General features: G+C 47.8%; 1 protein-coding gene across 4 annotated transcripts in view; it reads left to right on the top strand.

Moving 5' to 3' along the window:
• Nucleotides 1-18831, top strand: part of LOC121278938 (anion exchange protein 2-like) — a 263881-nt gene that overhangs the window by 107742 nt on the left and 137308 nt on the right. For all 4 annotated transcript variants that reach the window (XM_041189507.1, XM_041189509.1, XM_041189510.1 and 1 more), the window contains one exon: nucleotides 5750-5896. In XM_041189507.1, coding sequence (XP_041045441.1) covers nucleotides 5852-5896 — 45 coding nt within the window. In that variant the 5' untranslated portion in view covers nucleotides 5750-5851. The remainder of the gene's footprint in view (nucleotides 1-5749; nucleotides 5897-18831) is intronic.

Consider the following 18831-nt stretch of genomic DNA (forward strand, 5'->3'; position numbering starts at 1 on the left):
TGTAATTGATACGGGAGAAAGGCAAATTGACATACTGTTAGATCGCAAATCAGCTGTGATCACATTGACTGATGAAACTAGCCCGAGGAGCTAAATAGTTTACTCCTCTCATTGTGTTCATGTGTACAAACTGAAAATGCACCACACAGAATCTGAACTGTCTCCAAATCTCTGCCTGTTCACCACCAAATCATTCTCATCTGTACCGCACTAAAATTGCTCCAACCACATATTACCTCAATAACCTCGAGCTGTGTCCCTCCATCAGATCAATCTCAGGCTTCCCATAGACCTGTATCAATTCCAAATTAATCCCACTCTCTCCCCATAGTTCTGTATCAATCCCAAACTAATCCCGCTGCCCTGCTTTCTCCCAATAGCCCTGTATCCATCCCAAACTAACCCCACTGCCCTGTGCTCTCCCCATCTCCCCTTAACATCCTTTACTCCACCATTTTACTGTAACTTATTTATCTTCAGCTTCATGATGTGAATATTGTTGGCAAGGTTGTCACTTAATGTTCACCCCCAGTTGCTGTTGGACTGACTGCTTGAACTAATGCTGTGGCCTCTACCTTAAAGAATCAGTGTGGCAAGTCTTTCTAGCGTGAACAAACCTCTAACCCTCTGTACAGAGATACTTCCTTGAAAACCTGTATCTTCACTGTCCTAGACCTTCACCACTGACACCACAACCAGAGAAGAGTCTTCCCAAACCCTGCAATATTTAAAAGTAAATCTCTATTAAATCTCCTTGGGGATGGGTGGCGGGAATGGCATCATTTCAAAAGTAATTCCCAGCTTGAGTAAGGACATTTTCCTGGGAATGAGGATTTTCTTGATCAGAAGTAACAGAATTGGATGTGAGAAGTGAAATGAGTCACTGACTGAGCTGCTCTGTTTTTCAACCTTAACCCTTCTGACCAAGGCAACAATGGCTGTTGAGTAGAAAAGGCAACTGAAGGGGAGTGGTTGAAGCTGAACAGGTGTTAGCTCTGTGTGAGATGTTGGACTGTCCTATCTCGAGCAACCTGTACGGAGCTCCTACTCCCAGCTAAGTCATTAACTGCTTTTCACAGGGCGTGGAGCCAAGTAACTAAGGTGATCCCAGGCGTCCATGTTACGAAGAAATTTTGGAATTCAAACTTGTTTACTTTGACTTGGTACAGTTGAGGTTTCTGACGATTGCTGCGGGTCACAGCAGCTGTATTGTTGAGTGTTGTGAAATAACTAGCGATGCACGAGCTTCATAATTACAAGTACGGCAGAGTCTGCTGTCAAAGCACAGCATGCCTGATGTTATGTGAAAAACCAAAAGGTTAGGTAGCAGTGGGAGAACCTTAGATTTAATGGAATTCAGCAAGTTCAGAGCTGAGAGAATAAGAAGAGGGCAAGGTACAGAAGTGTCCTCACTGTTTGTATCAAATTAGAAACACAGGATCTTGCAACATAGCAATCATGTAGAAATTATAACTCATACCCAGGCCTTCACACGATGTAAGCTTCGCTGGATGGGACAGCATTTATTACCCATCCCTAATTGCCCTTGAGAAGGTGGTGGTGAGTCACCTTCTTGAGCTGCTGCAGTCCATGTGGTGTAGGTACACCCACAGTGCTGTTAGGGAGGGAGTTCCAGGATTTTGTCCATGTGGTGTAGGTGCACCCACAGTGCTGTTAGGGAGGGAGTTCCTGGATTTTGTCCATGTGGTGTAGGTGCACCCACAGTGCTGTTAGGGAGGGAGTTCCTGGATTTTGTCCATGTGGTGTAGGTGCACCCACAGTGCTGTTAGGGAGGGAGTTCCAGGATTTTGTCCATGTGGTGTAGGTGCACCCACAGTGCTGTTAGGGAGGGAGTTCCAGGATTTTGTCCATGTGGTGTAGGTGCACCCACAGTGCTGTTAGGGAGGGAGTTCCAGGATTTTGACCCAGCGACAGTGAAGGGACAGTGATATATTTCCAAGTCAGGATGGTGAGTGACTTGGAGGGGAACTTCCAGGTGGTGGTGTTCCCATCTATCTGCTGCCCTTGTCCTTCTAGATGGTAGAGCTCTAAGCTTCCTCTTCCACATGAGCAGTATGCTAATCCCAAGTACTCTCCCTATTGCACATCCCTTTCTTCAATGTTGATACGGTGTTTGTTTCAGTTATGAACTCTGGTAGTGAATTCCACAGGTTCACAACCCCCGATGGAAAAGAGTTTCTCCTTTTAATTTTAAGTCATTCTCAGGATGTGACCATCATTGGAAAGACTGGCATTTTTTGTTCTCCTTCCCCACCAACTGTGGTTTCCGGGGCTACTTCAGGGCTCTCTTCAGTCCCTTGCCCCCTCGGTCCATTGCCCCTCCGCCCAGGCCCCTCCTGCGCCCGGCGTCCCTAACTCCACGACACCTACCGCGCATCACACACCTCGATGCCCACCGCCCCCCTGCCCTCCGACACATCCCCGTCCTTCACCCCCTCCTCCGTCCCTCCCGCTCCTCCACCATCCCTTCCCCGTCCCTCCCCCTTCCCTCCCCGCCTCCATGCATTACCTGTCCCCCCCTTTCCCCTCCCTCCTGCCCTCCCCCACTCCACCTCCCTCCCACCCTCCCCCGCCCTCCCCCACTCCTCCCACCCTACCCCGCCCTCCCTCCTGCCCTCCACCTCCCTCCCCCTCCCTGCACCTCCCTCCCACCCTCCCCCTCCCCCTCCCTGCACCTCCCTCCCCCTCCCACCCTCCCCTCCCTGCACCCCCCTCCCTCCCCCTCTCTTACCCCCCTCCCACCCTCCCCCCTTTCCCAGCCTCCCTTTCCTCGCCCCCCCCTCCCCTGCACCCCCTTCCCTGCCCCTTCCTCCCCCTCCTCTCTCCCTCCCCCTCCCTCCGTCTCTCCCTGCCCGCCCCCTCCCCATCCCCCTCCCCCTCCCACCTGTCCCCCATCTGCCCTATCCCGCTCCCACTCATCCCCCCATCCCCTTCTCCCATCCAGCCATCCCCCTTCCCCGCCCACCCGTCCCCCCCATCCCCCTTCCCCACCCACCCGTCCCCCCCATCCCCCTCCCCCGCCCACCCGTCCCCCCTCCCTCCCCCGCCCACCCGTCCCCCCATCCCCTCCCCGCCCACCCGTCCCCCCATCCCCCTCCCCCGCCCACCCGTCCCCCCCAGCCCCCTTCCCCACCCACCCGTACCCCTCCCCCGCCCACCCGTCCCCCCCCATCCCCTCCCCCGCCCACGCCGTCCCCCCCATCCCCTCCCCCGCCCACCCCGTCCCCCCCATCCCCCTCCCCCGCCCACCCGTCCCCCCCCATCCCCCTTCCCCACCCACCCGTACCCCTCCCCCGCCCACCCGTCCCCCCATCCCCTCCCCCCGCCCACCCGTCCCCCCCCCCATCCCCCTCCCCCGCCCACCCGTCCCCCCCATCCCCCTTCCCCACCCACCCGTCCCCCCCAACCCCTCCCCCGCCCACCCGTCCCCCCAACCCCTCCCCCGCCCACCCGTCCCCCCAACCCCTCCCCCGCCCACCCGTCCCCCCAACCCCTCCCCCGCCCACCCGTCCCCCCAACCCCTCCCCCGCCCACCCGTCCCCCCCAACCCCCTTCCCCGCCCACCCGTCCCCCCCATCCCCCTCCGTCCCCCCATCCCCCTCCTGCCCACCTGTCCCCCCCCATCCCCCTTCCCCCGCCCACCCGTCCCCCCCATCCCCCTCCGTCCCCCCATCCCCCTCCTGCCCACCTGTCCCCCCCATCCCCCTCCCCCGCCCACCCGTCCCCCCCCATCCCCCTTCCCCGCCCACCCGTCCCCCCCCATCCCCCTTCCCCTCCCACCCGTCCCCCATCTGCCCTATCCCACTCCCACTCATCCCCCCATCCCCTTCTCCCATCCAGCCATCTCCCTCCCCAGCCCACCCGTCCCCCCATTCCCCTCCCCAGCCCACCCGTCCCCCCAACCCCTCCCCCGCCCACCCGTCCCCCCCATCCCCCTTCCCCGCCCACCCGTCCCCCCATCCCCCTTCCCCGCCCACCCGTCCCCCCAACCCCTCCCCCGCCCACCCGTCCCCCCCATCCCCCTCCCCCGCCCACCCGTCCCCCCCATCCCCCTCCCCCCCCATCCCCCTCCCGCCCACCTGTCCCCCCCATCCCCCTACCCCTCCACCCAACCATCCATTCCCCTCCCCCACTACCCCACCCACCCCCTACCTCCTACCCTCCACTCATCCCCTTACACCATCCCCTTCCCCCTCCCACCCACGCCACCCCACCCCTCCCTCCCATGCCATCCCATCCCATCCCCCTCCCTCCCTCCCATCCCCCTCCCCTCCCCCCACCCACTAACCCCCCTATCCCCCTCCCACCCACCCGTCCATCCCACCCTCCCACCATCTCCGTCCAACCTCCCTACCCCCACTGCCATCCGCCCTCCCCCCATCCCCTCCCTCCCTCCCTCCCCCTGATGGAGGGTGGGGGGGTGGTGGTTGAGGGTGGCAGATGGAGTTCAATTTTGGGAAGTGTGAGGTCAGGCATTTTGGATCTGAGGAAGGTAGATGGGGATACTTTCTTTTTGAGAGAGTTTGGGAATAGTGGGGGAATCAAAGGGATTTAGGTGGCCATGTACACAGATCACTGGAAGCTAATGAACAGGTACAAAAAGTAATGAAAAAGCTAATGGAATGTTGGTAAAAACAAAAAACTGTGGATGCTGGAAATCCAAAACAAAAACAGAAATACCTGGAAAAACTCAGGTCCGGCAGCATTGGCGGAGAAGAGCAAAGTTGCCGTTTCGAGTCCTCATGACCCCTCAACAGAACTGTTCTGTTCAGTTCTATTGAAGGGTCATGAGGACTCGAAACGCCAACTTTGCTCTTCTCCGCCGATGCTGTGGGACCTGAGTTTTCCCAGGTATTTCTGTTAATGGAATGTTGGTCTTTATCTCAGGGCCACTAGGATTTCAGAGGGAGGAAGTGATGCTTCGTTTATACCTTGTTCAGAACTAGTCTGGAGAACTGTGTTCAGTTCTGGGCACCACACCTCAGGAAAGTGAAATTGTGCTTCAAAGAGGTACAGTGTAACTTCACCAGACTGATACCAAGGCTTGAAGGGTTAAATTATGTTAACGGGTTGCATGGACTAGACTGGTATTAGAAGTCTGAGGTATGATTCAGTTGAAGTGATTAAGCGACTTGATGGTGTTACTAGATGGAGAGAAACTATTTCCTCTGGAGAGGCAGCAAAGAATAGGAAGGCACGTTCTTTTAAAGGTAGACTGTTCAGGAGCGAAATGAGGAAGCACTTTTTCACACAAAGAATATTGGAACCATTGTACCCTTCCCCAAAAGACCATGAATGGGGTGGGGATGAGATGGTGTCAGCTGAAGCTTTGAGATAGATATATTTTTGTCGTGTAAAGGTATCAAGGAATATATGGAGCAACAGCGGGCAAACGGAATTGAGACACTAATCAACCATGATCTAATAGAAATGGTGATCCAGGCTAAAGTTTCTGAATGGCTTCCTCCTGTTCCAAACATGCAGCAATCTGGGAAACAGAAGAGTGGAACTGGCTGGAGCAGTGGAGTTTCTCTGCAGTGAACTGGGAGACACTAAAATACTGAAGCGCCTACAGCACTACCTCTGACTGCAGAGTGTCATTACAGCATGACAAGTTTACACAGGCTGTTTCCGTGGACATATAGGATATTATGATGGGGAAAAACTGATACGGAAGTGAGACAGGAAGAAGTGATGGACCTTGTTTCTCTTTAATCTCAATTTATAGGTTATGCTGTCCCAAAGACATTCACTGAATTTGCGTGAAAAGGAAAAAGGTTAAAAAGAGACGTCTTCAGATACGTCTTCATCGCTACGTTGAATCAGCACGATGGACTCACCGGTTTCACCAGAGATTCACATCGTTGTTCAGTGTGTAAGTATCCAGAACCCTTTTTCCACTGTGAGCAACTGATGTACGTTGTCCCGGGAACTGATAATTTTGGGAAATGTTAGAGGGAGAGGGGGACGGTGTGGGAGTTGTATTACTATCAGTACCCTGGAGGTTACCATTGTCCAGAAACTGGACTAGCCATATAAATACTGTGGCTACAAAAGCAGGTCAGAGGCTGGGAATCCTGTAGCGAATAACTCACCTCCTGACTCCCCAAAGCCTGTCCACAATCTGCAAGGCACTAGTCAGGACTGTAATGGAATACTCTCCACTTGCCTGGATATGAGTGCAGCTCCAACAACACTCAAGAAACTTGACATTATCCAGGATAAAGCAGCCTGCTTGATTGGCACCCCATCCACAAACATTCACTCCCTCCACCACCGACACACAGTAGCAGATGTGTACCACCTACAAGATGCACTGCAGGAACTCACCAAGGCTTCTTAGACAGCACCTTCCAAACCCATGTCTAGAAGAACAAGGATAGCAGACAGATGGGAACATCACCACCTGAAAGTTCCCCTCTAAGCCACTCACCATCCTGACTTGGAAATATATTGCCATTCCTTCAATATTGCTGGGTCAAAATTCTGGAACTCCCTAACAGCACTGTGGGTGTACATACACTACATGGACTGCAGCGGTTCAAGAAGGCAGCTCACTGCCACCTTTTCAAGGGCAATTAGGGATGGGCAATAAATGCTGTCCCAGCCAGCAAAGCCCACATCACGTGAACGAATATAAAAAAAATTCCAATGGATTAAGAAATAATGGCCCAGAAATGGCAGCAAAAAAATCAGTGAATTAACTGCACTCACCATTACGAGTTAATACAATACCCTGCAGTTTGCAGAAAGCAGGAGATATGTCACAAGTTCTGATGCTCCACAAATTGTTGATCGATTTGCACAGTGAACGTCCTTGTTGAAATTTATTGCATCATGTGCCATGTAATTGCTGGATTTAGGTTGTTAATGCAAATAAATCTCACTTCAGCCCTTCAGTGCTGGTAAGTCATGTGTTAAGGAACCTGTTAATAATGTGATTTCTGGTCCTGATATGAGATTGAACCTTGGAGCCCAAATAGGAAAGAGCTGAAGCTATAAAGCCTCACTCCAGAAGGTAGTGAATTGTTCCAAAATACTTGTGTCTTGGCAGTATTTTTGTGCTAGTCTTGCCATCCATGTTCCTGTCAGCACCGGAACACAATTTTTTTTCAGGATGCAAATCTTTTTTGACCCATTTCTTCCAGAATTTACAGCACAGAAACAAGCCATTCAACCCAACTGATCCAAGCTGATGTTTGTGGTCCGCATGAGCCTCCCATCCCTTTTCATCTAGCTCTCTCATCATAACCTCTAATTCCATTCTCCCTCATGTGTTTGTCTAGCTCCCCCTTAAACACATCTACACTTTTTGCCTGAACCACTCCCTGTGGGAAATTGTTCCAGATTCTCACCACTGAGAGTAATTATCTTATATTGATGGCCTCTAGTTTAGGCAACCCACAAGTGGAGATATCTTTTCTACCACTACCCACTTGAAATCCTTCATAACTTTTAAGACCTTGATTAGGTCACCTCCTCGGCCTTCGAACCATGCAATCATGAGCAGACACCACGAAGTTTGAGAGGAACCATAGAAAAGAGTCACAGTTTCTTCGGTCTTTTCTGATTATTATAACTTCTTAGTTTTGGTGTCATTCTTCTAAATCTTGACGGACGTGCTGTCTTTCAGATGAGATGTTAAACTGAAGCTCCATCTGCCCTCTGAGTTGGGCATAAAAGATCCCACAGCACAATCTCTCGCAGTCGCAACAGAGCTAGGAACAGGAGGAGGCTATTAGCCCCTCAAGCCTGTTCCATCATTCAGTTAAATCATGGCTGATCTGTCTAACTCCATAAAGCAGCTTTTGACCCATCTCTCTTAATACGCCTCTTTGTATAGTATAACCTATGCCCTTCCAATTTGTACCAACATAGGAACTTGGGAGCAAGAGTAGGTCATTTGGCCCTTCGAGCTCATCCAAGCTCTGATGTCCATATTCTGACTTGCGCCAAGTCCATTCATCTGATGCCCTTTGTTTGCTGACCTACACTGGCTCCTGGTCCAATGATGCCCCAAAATTAAAGTTCTCAAATTCCTTTATGGCCTCACCCTTCCATGTCTCTAATTCACTGAAACATAGAAGCAGGAGTAGCTCATTCAGCCCTTCAAGCCTGCTCTGCCATTCAATAGGATCACGGCTGATCTTTTTTCTCAATGTCATACTCCCTCTCTCTCTCCAAACCCCTTGATACCTTTAGAGCCTAGAAATCTATTTCCTCCTTAAATATATTCAGTGACTTGGCCTCTACAACCCTCTGAGGTAGAGTATTCCACAGGTTCACCACCCTCTGAGTGAAGTTTCTCCTCAACTCAGTCTGTATCCTGAGATTGTGACTCCTTGCTCTAGACCCCCCAGCCAGTGGAAACATCATCCCTGCATCTGCAGTCTGTCCAGCCTGGTCAGAATGTTATACGTTTCAATGAGATCCTCTCTCATTCTTCTAAACTCCAGTGAATACAGGCCTAGTTGGCCCAATCTCTCCTCATATGTCAATCCTGCCATCCCAGGAATTCTGCTACAACTTTCCAAGATCTCTAAACTATTGGATGCAAAACTTGATCTCCTATTAGGGAACCAGACAGATCAGGTGACAGAAGTATGTGTAGGTGAACATTTTGGGTCCAGTGACCACAATGTCATTAGTTTTAAGCTAATTATGGATAAGGATAGGTCTGGTTCCTGAGTTGAGATTCTAAATTGGAGAAAGGCCAATTTTGTGGAAATGAGAAAGGATCTAGGAAGAGTGGATTGGGACAAGTTGTTTTCTGGCAAGGATGTGTTCAGTAAGTGGAAGGCATTCAAAGGCGAAATTTTGAGAGTGCAGAGTTTGCATGTTCCTGTCAGGATTAAAGGCAAAGTTAACAGGCATAGGGAACCTTGGTTTTCAAGCGATATTGGTGATCTGGTTAAGAAGAAGAGAGAGGTGTATAGCAGGTATAGGCAACAAGGAGCAAATGAGGTACTTGTAGAGTATAGAAAATGTAAGTAAATACTAAAGAAGGAAATCAGGAAGGCAAAAAGAAGACATGATAATGTGAAGGTAAACCCAAAGGTTTTCTACAAGTATATTAAGAGTAAAAGGATAGTAAGGGACACAATTGGTCCCCTTGAAGATCAGAGTGGTCATCTATGTGTGGAGCCTCACGAGATGGGGGAGATCTTAAACAGTTTTTTTGCATCAGTATTTACTCAGGAAACTGGCATAGTGTATAAGGAAGGAAGGGAAACAAGCAGTAGTGTCATGGAACATAAAGAGATTAAAGAGGAGGAGGTGCTTGCTGCCTTACAGCAAATAAAGGTAGATAAATCCCCTGGGCCTAACATGATATTCCCTCGGACCTTGAGGGAGACTAATGTAGAAATTGCAGGGGCCCTGGCAGAAATATTTAAAATGTCCTTAGCCACGGGTGAGGTGTCAGAGGATTGGAGGGTAGCTCATGTTGTTCCGTTGTTTAAAAAAGGCTCCAAAAATAAACCAGGTAATTACAGGCCAGTGAGCCTGACGTCAGTAGTAGGTAAATTATTGGAAGGTGCTCTGAGAGATTGGATATACAATTATTTGGACAGCCAAGGGCTGATTAAGGATAGTCAGCATGGCTTTGTGCGTGGTAGGTCATGGTTAACGAACCTTGTAGAGTTTTTCGAGGAGGTTACCAAGAAAATAGATGAAGGAAGGGCTGTGGATGTAGTCTACATAGAATTTAGTAAGACCTTTGACAAGGTCCCACATGGGAGGTTAGTTCAGAAGGTTCAGACACTTGGTATCCATGGAGAGGTTGTAAACTGGATTTGAAATTGGCTGTGTGGGAGAAGACAGAGAGTGGGAGTGGATGATTGCTTCTCAGACTGGAGGACTGTGACTAGTGGTGTGCCTCAGGGATCTGTGCTGGGGCCATTGTTGTTTGTTGTCTATATCAATGATCTGGATGATAATATGGTAAATTGGATCAGCAAGTTTGCTGATGACACTAAGATTGGACGCCTTGTGGACAGCGAGGAAGGCTTTCAAAGCTTGCAGAGGGATCTGGACCAACTGGAAAAATGGGCCAGAAAATGGCAGATGGAATTTAATGCAGAAAAGTGTGAGGTGTTACATTTTGGAAGGACAAACATAGTAAATGGTAGGGCACTGAGGAGTGCGGAGGAACAAAGGGAAAGGGGAGTTCAGATACATAATTCCCTGAAAGTGGCGTCACAGGTAGACAGGGTTGTAAAGAAAGCTTTTGGCATACTGGCCTTCATAAATCAAAGTATTGAGTATAGGAGTTGGGATGTTATGGTGAGGTTTTGTAAGATTGGTGAGGCCAACTTTGGAGTATTGTGTGCAGTTCTGGTCGCCTAACTACAGGAAGGATATCAGTAAGATTGAAAGAGTGCAGAGAAGATTTACTAGGATGTTGCCGGGTCTTCAGGAGTTGAGTTACAGGGAAAGATTAAACAGGTTAGGACTTTATTCCTTGGAGCGTAGAAGAATGAGGGGAGATTTGATAGAAGTTTACAAAATTGAGGGGTATAGACAGAGTAAATGCGAGTAGGCTCTTTCCACTTAGATGAGGAGAGATAAACACGAAAGGACATGGCTTTAGGGTGAAAGGAGTAAGGTTTAGGGGGAACTTCTTCACTCAGAGCGTGGTGAGAGTGTGGAACGAGCTGCCATCTGACGTGGTAAATGCGGGCTCACTCTTAAGTTTTAAGAATAAATTGGATAGATACATGGATGGGGGAGGTCTGGAGGGTTATGAACTAGGTGCAGGTCAGTGGGACTAGCAGAATAATATTTCAGCACAGACTAGAAGGGCTGAATGGCCTGTTTTCTGTGCTGTAGTGTTCTATGGTTCTAACTCCTGTAAATCTGGTCTCTGCACATTACCAATTTACATTGCCCACCATTGGCAAACGTGCCTTCAGCTACCTGGGTCCTAAGCTCTGGAATATCCTCCCTGCATCTCTGTGTCTCTATCTTTCTTACTTATGACAGTCCATAAAATCTTATCTCTGACCAACCTTTTAGCCATCTATCCTAACATCTGCTCTGTGACTCAGTGTTGTTTGTGCCTCGGGACATTTTATTGCGGTAAGGGTGTGTTTCTGTGTAAATTGTTGATTTGTGTAAGTTGTGAACTAATTCAAAGAAGTTGTAAATATATGATAGAAATGTTGGGAGCATGTTGAGACAGAATGGAGTTGAAGTTTATGGGCAGGGCATGTTAATGTATTGGATTCAAGCAGCACCTAGAATATCAAACCATCATCTCTGTCTTACATCAGCTCTGTAAAAAAAAAATAAGACACCTTTGCAGAAAGCTTTGTGACTTTGTTGTTTGTATTAAGGGTTACAATAACAAGGTGTGTAAATGGAGTGGAGTTACAGATCAATCATCATCTAATTGAACGGTGGAACAGGCTAGAGTGACTGACTGGTCTCCTCCTGTTCCCACATACCTGACTGTTTTACAGCTGCCAGCATCAGGAGGAGAAACTCCTTGTTAAGATGAGGACTGATGGCGTTGAATTTACATTGCCTCCTTGAATAGCGACTGTGATAACAATGAACTTTTGATTGCAAATTATTTATGAAGCAGTTCCTTTCAGCATTCTACTCTTTGATACGTTTGGTGAAGCTTTTGTGTTTTATATGCTTAAATAATTCTATGGATTCCTTGTTGAAATTTCACATCTTAAGAAGTTGAGCAGACAACCCATGCCCTTCATATGATTTTCACTCTGTTACACTTAATGTCATGTGTGACTCAGTCAGTAGCCCTCTGGTGTCTGAGTTAGAATGTTGTGGGTTCACACCCACTCCAGACTCCAGGCTGACACTTCCAGTGCAGTATTGAAGGAAAGTGTCAGAGGTGCCATCTTCCTGTTGAGAGGTTAAAACAAGGCTTCATTTCCTCTTTCAGTTGGACATAAAATTCCATGGTGTTTTGAAGAACAGAGGTGTCCGCCTGGTGTCTTGATCAATATTTATGCCTCAATCAATGCCACTAAAACTGGCCACTACCACATTGCTGTTTGGGGGAATCTTGCTGTGCAGAAATTACAGGGATAATAGCATAATGCTAATGTTACTGGACTGATAATCCAGAGATCCGGACCAATGCGCTGAAGATAAGATTTCACATCCCAACATGGAAGCTGGGGGAATTTTAAATTCATGGTGACCATGAAACTACTGGATTATTCTAAAAACCTACAGAATCTCAGAATTATTTCAGCACAGGAGGAGGCCATTCGGTCCATCATGTCTGCACTGGCTCTCTGAATGAGTGATTCACTTAGTGCTAATCTCTCCCCTTCTCCCCGTAACTCTGCACATTCTTCCTTTTCAGATAATAGTCTAATTCCCTTTTGAATGCCTCGATTGAACCTGCCTCCACCACACAGGCAGTGTCTTCTAGACCCTAATCATTCGCTGCATGAAAATCTTTTTCCTCCTGTTGCTTTTGCTTCTTTTACCAAATACATTAAATCAGTGCCCTCTCGTTTTTGATCCTTTCACGAGTGGGAACAGTTTCTCCCTATCTACCCTGTCCAGACCCCTCATAGGTTTGAATACTTCTATCAAATCTCCTCTCTACCTTCTCTTCTCCAAGGAAAACAGTCCTAACTTCTCCAATCAAACTTAATAACTAAAGTTCCTCATCCCTGGAAACAATCTTTGTGAATCTTTTCCACGCATTCTCCATTCACATCCCTCCTAAGGTGCAGCACCCAGAACTGGACACAATACTCCAGCTGATGCCAAACTAGTATCTTACACAAATTCAACAAAATGTCCTTGCTCTTGTACTCTATGCCCCTATTAATAAAGCCTAGGATGCTGTATGCATTATTAACCACTGTCTCAACCTGCCACCTTCAATGATTTCTGCACATATACATCCAGGTCCTGCTGCTCCTGCACCCCCCCATTAGAGTTATGCCTCTTTTTTTTATTGTGTCTTCATGTTCTTGCTACCAAAATGAATTACTTCCCATTTTTCCACATTGAACTCATCTGCCACTTGTCCACCCATTCCACCAACTTGTCTATTTCCTTCTGAAGTTCTACACTATCCTCCTCACAGTTTACAGTGCTTCCAATTTCATATCATCTACAAATTTTGAAATTGAGCCCTGTACACCAAGGTCTAGGTCATTAATATATATCAGGAAAGGCAACACTGCTCCCTGGGGATCTCCACTCTTAACCCTCCTCCAGACCAGAAACCCTCATCTGGTTCACTAACACCCTTCAGGAATGGAAATCTGCCATCTTTACCTGGTCTGACCTACGTGTGACTCCAGACCCACAACAACGTGGTTGACTCGTAACTGCCCTCTGAAATGGCCTAGCAAGCCACTCCGTTAGAAGGCAGTTCACCATCGTATCAAGGACACATTTTTTTTATTCATTCAGGAATGTGGGCGTTGCTGACTGGGCCAGCATCTATTGCCCATCCCTAATTGAGAAGGTGGTGGTGAGCTACCTTCTTGGACCGCTGCAGTCCATATGGTGTAGGTACATCCACAGTGCTGTTAGGGAGTGAGTTCCAGGATTTTGACCCAGCAACAGTGAAGGAACAGCGATATATTCCCAAGTCAGGTTGTTGAATGGCTTGGGGGGGAACTTCCAGGTAGCAACGTTCCCATGTATCTGCTGTCCTTGACATTGCAGATGGTAGTGGTCATGACTTTGGAAGGTTCTGTCTAATTAGCCTTGATGAGTTCCTGCAGTGCATCTTGTAGATGGTACAAACTACTGGTACTGTGCGTCGATGGTGGAGGGAGTGAATGTTGGTGGATGGGGTACCAATCAAATGGGCTGCTTTGTCCTGGATGGTGTCCAGCTTCTTGAGTGGTGTTGGATCTACATTCATCCAGGCAAGTGGCAAGTATTCCATCACATTCCTGACATGTGTTTTGTAGATGATGGACAGACTTTGGGGAGTCAGGTGGTGAGTTACTTGCTGCAGGATTCCAATGCTCTGACATCTTGTAGCCACAGTATTTATATGGCTAGTCCAGTTCAGTTTCTTGTCAAGGGTAACCCCCAGGATGTTGATAATGAGGGAGTCAGCGATGGTAATGATGGTACTGTCAAGCAATGGGCAACAAATGGCGGCCTTGATAGCGATGCCAACATCCCCCAAAAGAATGAAAAAAAATTTGTTTACGCATTTCTTACATTACAACAGTGACTACACTTCAAATTCTATTTAATTGGCTGCAAAGCACTTAGGGATGCTTTGAGGTTCTGAATGGCATTACAGAACCACAAGCCTTTCTTTTGTGTACCAGCAAATGCTGTGCTCCACACTAACAATCCAGGGGATGACGTATCTTGAGGCTCCGTTGTCCTTCATAGCAGAGACCTTCCTGCTTTGTAGGTTCCTGTCAGGCATTGGGCCTTCAGATGTACGAGAAGGTGACTGCTCCCCTCCCCCTGCCTCAACGACTCTTATTAGCTCAGGACCAGCTGATTCTTCACTTTGTGCTGTCAAGGGCACCTTCTGCAAATATTTGCAGTGTGGTGCAGGTATAGGTTTTGCTGGAGCTGTGTCTTGTAAATGAGAATTAATGTGTAAAGGACATAGCTGCTAGACTGGGTCTGCAGGTGGTGAAGGAACCAACAAGAGGGAAAAACACTTGATCATATCTTCGCCAACCTGCCTGCCACAGATGCATCTATCCATGACAGTGTCGGTAGGAGTGACCACCGCACAGATCTTGTGGAGATGAAGTCCTGTCATCACGTTGAGGATACCCTCCATCGTGTTGTATGGCACTATCACTGTGCTAAATGGGATAGATTTCAAACAGATCTAACAGCTCAAGTTCAGAACTCTGTTCTGTTGAAGGGTCATAAGGACTCGAAACGTCAACTCTTTTCTTCTCCGCCGATGCTGCCAGACCTGCTGAGTTTTTCCAGGTAATTCTGTTTTTGTTTCTAACAGCTCAAGACTGGGCTACCATGAGGCGTTGTTACCATTACCATCAAGCCAGGGGATCAACTCTGGTTCAATGAAGAGTGCAGGAGGGCATGTCAGGAGCAGCACCAGGAATACCTAAACATGAGGTGTCAACTGGTGAAGCTGTAACACACTTGAATGCCAAACAGCATAAGCAACAAGAGATAGACAGAGCTAAGCAATCCCACAACCAATGGATCAGACCTAAGCTCTGCAGCCCTGCTACATCCAGTCATGAATGGTGGTGGACAATTAAACAACTCACTGGAGGAGGAGTCTCCACAAATACCCCCATTTTCAATGATGTATGAGCCCAGCACATCAGTGCAAAAGTTAAGGCCGAAGCATTTGCTACAATCTTCAGCCAGAAGTGCCAAGTGGATGATGCATCTTGGCTTCCCCTGGAGGTCCCCAGATGCTAGTCTTCAGCCAATTCGATTCACTCCATATGAAATCAAGAAACGGCTAAAGGCACTGGATACTGCAAAGGCTATGGGCCCTGACAATATTCCAGCAATAGTGATGAAGACTTGTGCTCCAGAACTTGCCGTGCCCCTAGCCAAGCTGTTCCAGTACAGCTACAACACTGGCACCTACCCGGCTATGTGGAAAATGTCCCAGGTATGCCTTGTACACAAAAAGGAGGACAAATCCAACCCGGCCAATTACCGCCCCATCAGACTAGTCTCGATCGTCAGTAAAGGTACAGAAGATGTCATCGACAGTGCTATCAAGCGGCACTTGCTTAGCAATAACCTGCTCACTGACGCCCAGTGTGGGTTCCGCCAAGACCACTCAGCTCCTGACCTCATTTCAGTCTTGGTTCAAACATGGACAAAAGAGCTGAACTCCTGAGGTGAGGTGAGAGTGACTGCCCTTGACATCAAGGCCACGTTTGACCAAGTGTGGCATCAAGGAGCCCTAGAAAAACTGGAGTTAATGGGAATCAGGGGGAAAACTCTCCACTGGTTGGAGTCATACCTAGCACAAAGGAAGATGGTTGTGGTTGTTGAAGGTCAGTCATCTCAGCTTCAGGACATCACTGCAGGAGTTCCTCAGGGTAGTGTCCTTGGCCCAACCATCTTCAGCTGCTTCATCAATGACCTTCCTTCCATCATAAGGTCTGAGTGGGGATGTTCGCTGATGATTGCACAATGTTCAGCGCCATTCGTGACTCCTCAGATACTGAAGCAGTCCATGTCCAAATGCAGCAAGACCTGGACAATAGGCTTAGGCTGACAAGTTGTAAGTAACATTCGTGCCATACAAGTGTCAGGCAATGACCATCTCCAACAAGAGAGAATCTAACCATCGCCCCTTGACATTCAATGGCATTATCATCACTGAATTCCTCACGATCAACGTCCTGGGAGTTACCATTGATGTGGACTAGCCATCTGCAAGATGCACTGCAGAAACTCATCAATGCACATTAGTCAGCACCTACAAAGTCTACAACCACCACCATGTAGAGGGACAAGGGCAGCAGATATATGGGAACACCACCACCTGAAAGCTCCCCTCCAAGCCGCACATCATCCTGACTTGGAAATATATCGTTGTTCCTTTACTGTCACAGAGTTAAAATCCTGGAACTCTCTCCTGAACAGCACTGTGGATGTGCCTACACCACATGGCCTGCAGCAGTTCAAGAAGGCAGCTCACCACCACCTTCTCGAGGGCAATAAACGAAACAGAGAAAATAGAAGCATGAGAAGGAGGCCCTTTGAGTATGATCATACTCCCCAACCAGGGGAAACATCTTACCTGCATCTACCTTGTCTGTCCCTTTAAGTATTTTGTAGGTTTCAATGAGATCATTTCTCATTCTTCAAAACTCTAGAGAATACAGGCCCAATTTCCCCAATCTGTCTTCATAAGACATTTCCGCCATCCCAGGAAGAAGTCTGGTGAACCTTCATTGCACTCCCTTTGTGTGTATAATATCCTTTCCGAGGTAAGGGGACCAAAACTGCACACAGTACTCCAGATGTGGCCTAACTAAGCTTCTACAGAATTGAAGCAAGACTTCACTACTCCTGTACTCAAATCCTCTTGCGATAAAGGCTAACATTCCATTAGCTCCTATTCACCTGCTGCACCTGCATGTTAGCTTTCAGTGACTTATGGACAAGGACACCCTTTGTACATCTACACTTTCTATTCTCTTACCATTTAGGAAATAATATTCACATCTGTTCCTTCTCTTAAAGTGGATAACCTCACATTTTTCCACATTATATTCCATCTGCCATGTTCTTGCCAATTCACTAAGTCTGTCCAAATCCTCCTGTAGCCGCTTTACATCTCCCTCACAACACACAATCCCGCCTAGCTTTGTAGCTTCAAGATCAGCATTTATTGCCCTTCCATGGTTGGTTTTTGAAAGGTGGGGATGAACCTAGATAACAGTTTGATACAAGTGTATGTTTTGGTCACTTTCAAGGGTAGTTTAAGAGACAGTCATATTGTTGTTGTCACACATGGGCCAGACTGGGTAAAGACATTAGGTTTCATAAGGTTGGCCTCGCCCTCTGCATTCTTCAAACCCTGTCAATTGTGCATCTCTGAATCCCTTCACCCCACCAATGGCAAATACGCTTCAGCTACCTGACCCCTAAAATCTGGAAATCACTCCCGAACATACTCTGTTCGTTCCTCTGTGTCAGCTAAACTAATTAGGCTCTTGTGAAGCAATTTGGGATGTTTTCTTACCTTAGTGGTGCTATACAAATGAATTTTGTTGTTGTAAAGGACATCAGTGAACCAGTTGTGCTTTTTATAACAAGTCTCATGGCCACTTTTACTGATCCAGAGTGTAAGCCAACCTGACTTTGGGATTTATGAGTCTGTCATCGGAGTGAGAGATTAGAGTTGTTGGTTATGCCTTGATCCTGTAACCCTGTATATCATTCCACCATTGGTCATCCCACTTTCAGCTGCGTGGACTGTGAGCTCTGGAATTCCCTTCCTAAACCTCTCTGCTTCTCTTCCTCACTTTCCTCCTTGAAGAGATTCCTTAACATGTACCCCTTTGACCAAGGTTTTGGTCATTTGACCCAATATCTGTGCATGGCTAGCTGTCAATTATTTCGTAATATTCCTGTGAAGTGTCTTGGGATACTTTATTACATTAACATTGCTGCACAAGGAGAAGGTTGGTGTTGCTGCACTAGTAATCCAGAGGCCTGGACTAATGTTCTGGAGGTATGAGTTCAAAAAGCACCACAGCAACTGGGGAATTTAAACTCAAATAATGAATAAATCTAGAATAAAAAGCTAGTACCTGCAATGGTGACAATTACCGGATTGTTGAATGAACCCATCTGGTTCTCGAAAATCCTTTAGAGAAGGAAATCTGCCATGCTTATCCAAGCTGACCTTTGTGTCGCTCCAGACCCACCCCAATGCGGTTGACACTGAACTGTTCTATGAAGTGACCTAGCAAGCCACACATTTGCATCAAGCTAAAGATGGGCAGTAAATGCCAGCCTTGCCAGTGGTGCCGACATCCCAAGAGTGAATAGGAAAAAGAACAATTTTGCAAGTTAGCAAGAGTAAGGACAAGCTGCAGAGGGATTTGGTGGAGAACAAACAATGGTTAAATGATACAGTAGTGGCATAAGGCATGAAGAGTTTAAACTCTTGCATGAAGAAAGTCTTAGCAACTGCTGAATCGCTAGATTTTTGGAGCTGAGCCATGGACCATGAAGCTTTCTGAGATTTTTTTTAGCATTTGTCCTTTTGTCGGTCACATTACTGATAACTTTGTTTTTATCAGAATCTCTGGGTAAAGCTTTACGTCCCAACACCCATTTTAAGTCCCAGTATCCACTGAGTAGTACTGG

The sequence above is a fragment of the Carcharodon carcharias genome, chromosome 6 (genome assembly GCF_017639515.1).
Source record: "Carcharodon carcharias isolate sCarCar2 chromosome 6, sCarCar2.pri, whole genome shotgun sequence".
NCBI classification, from domain to species: Eukaryota; Metazoa; Chordata; class Chondrichthyes; order Lamniformes; family Lamnidae; genus Carcharodon; species Carcharodon carcharias.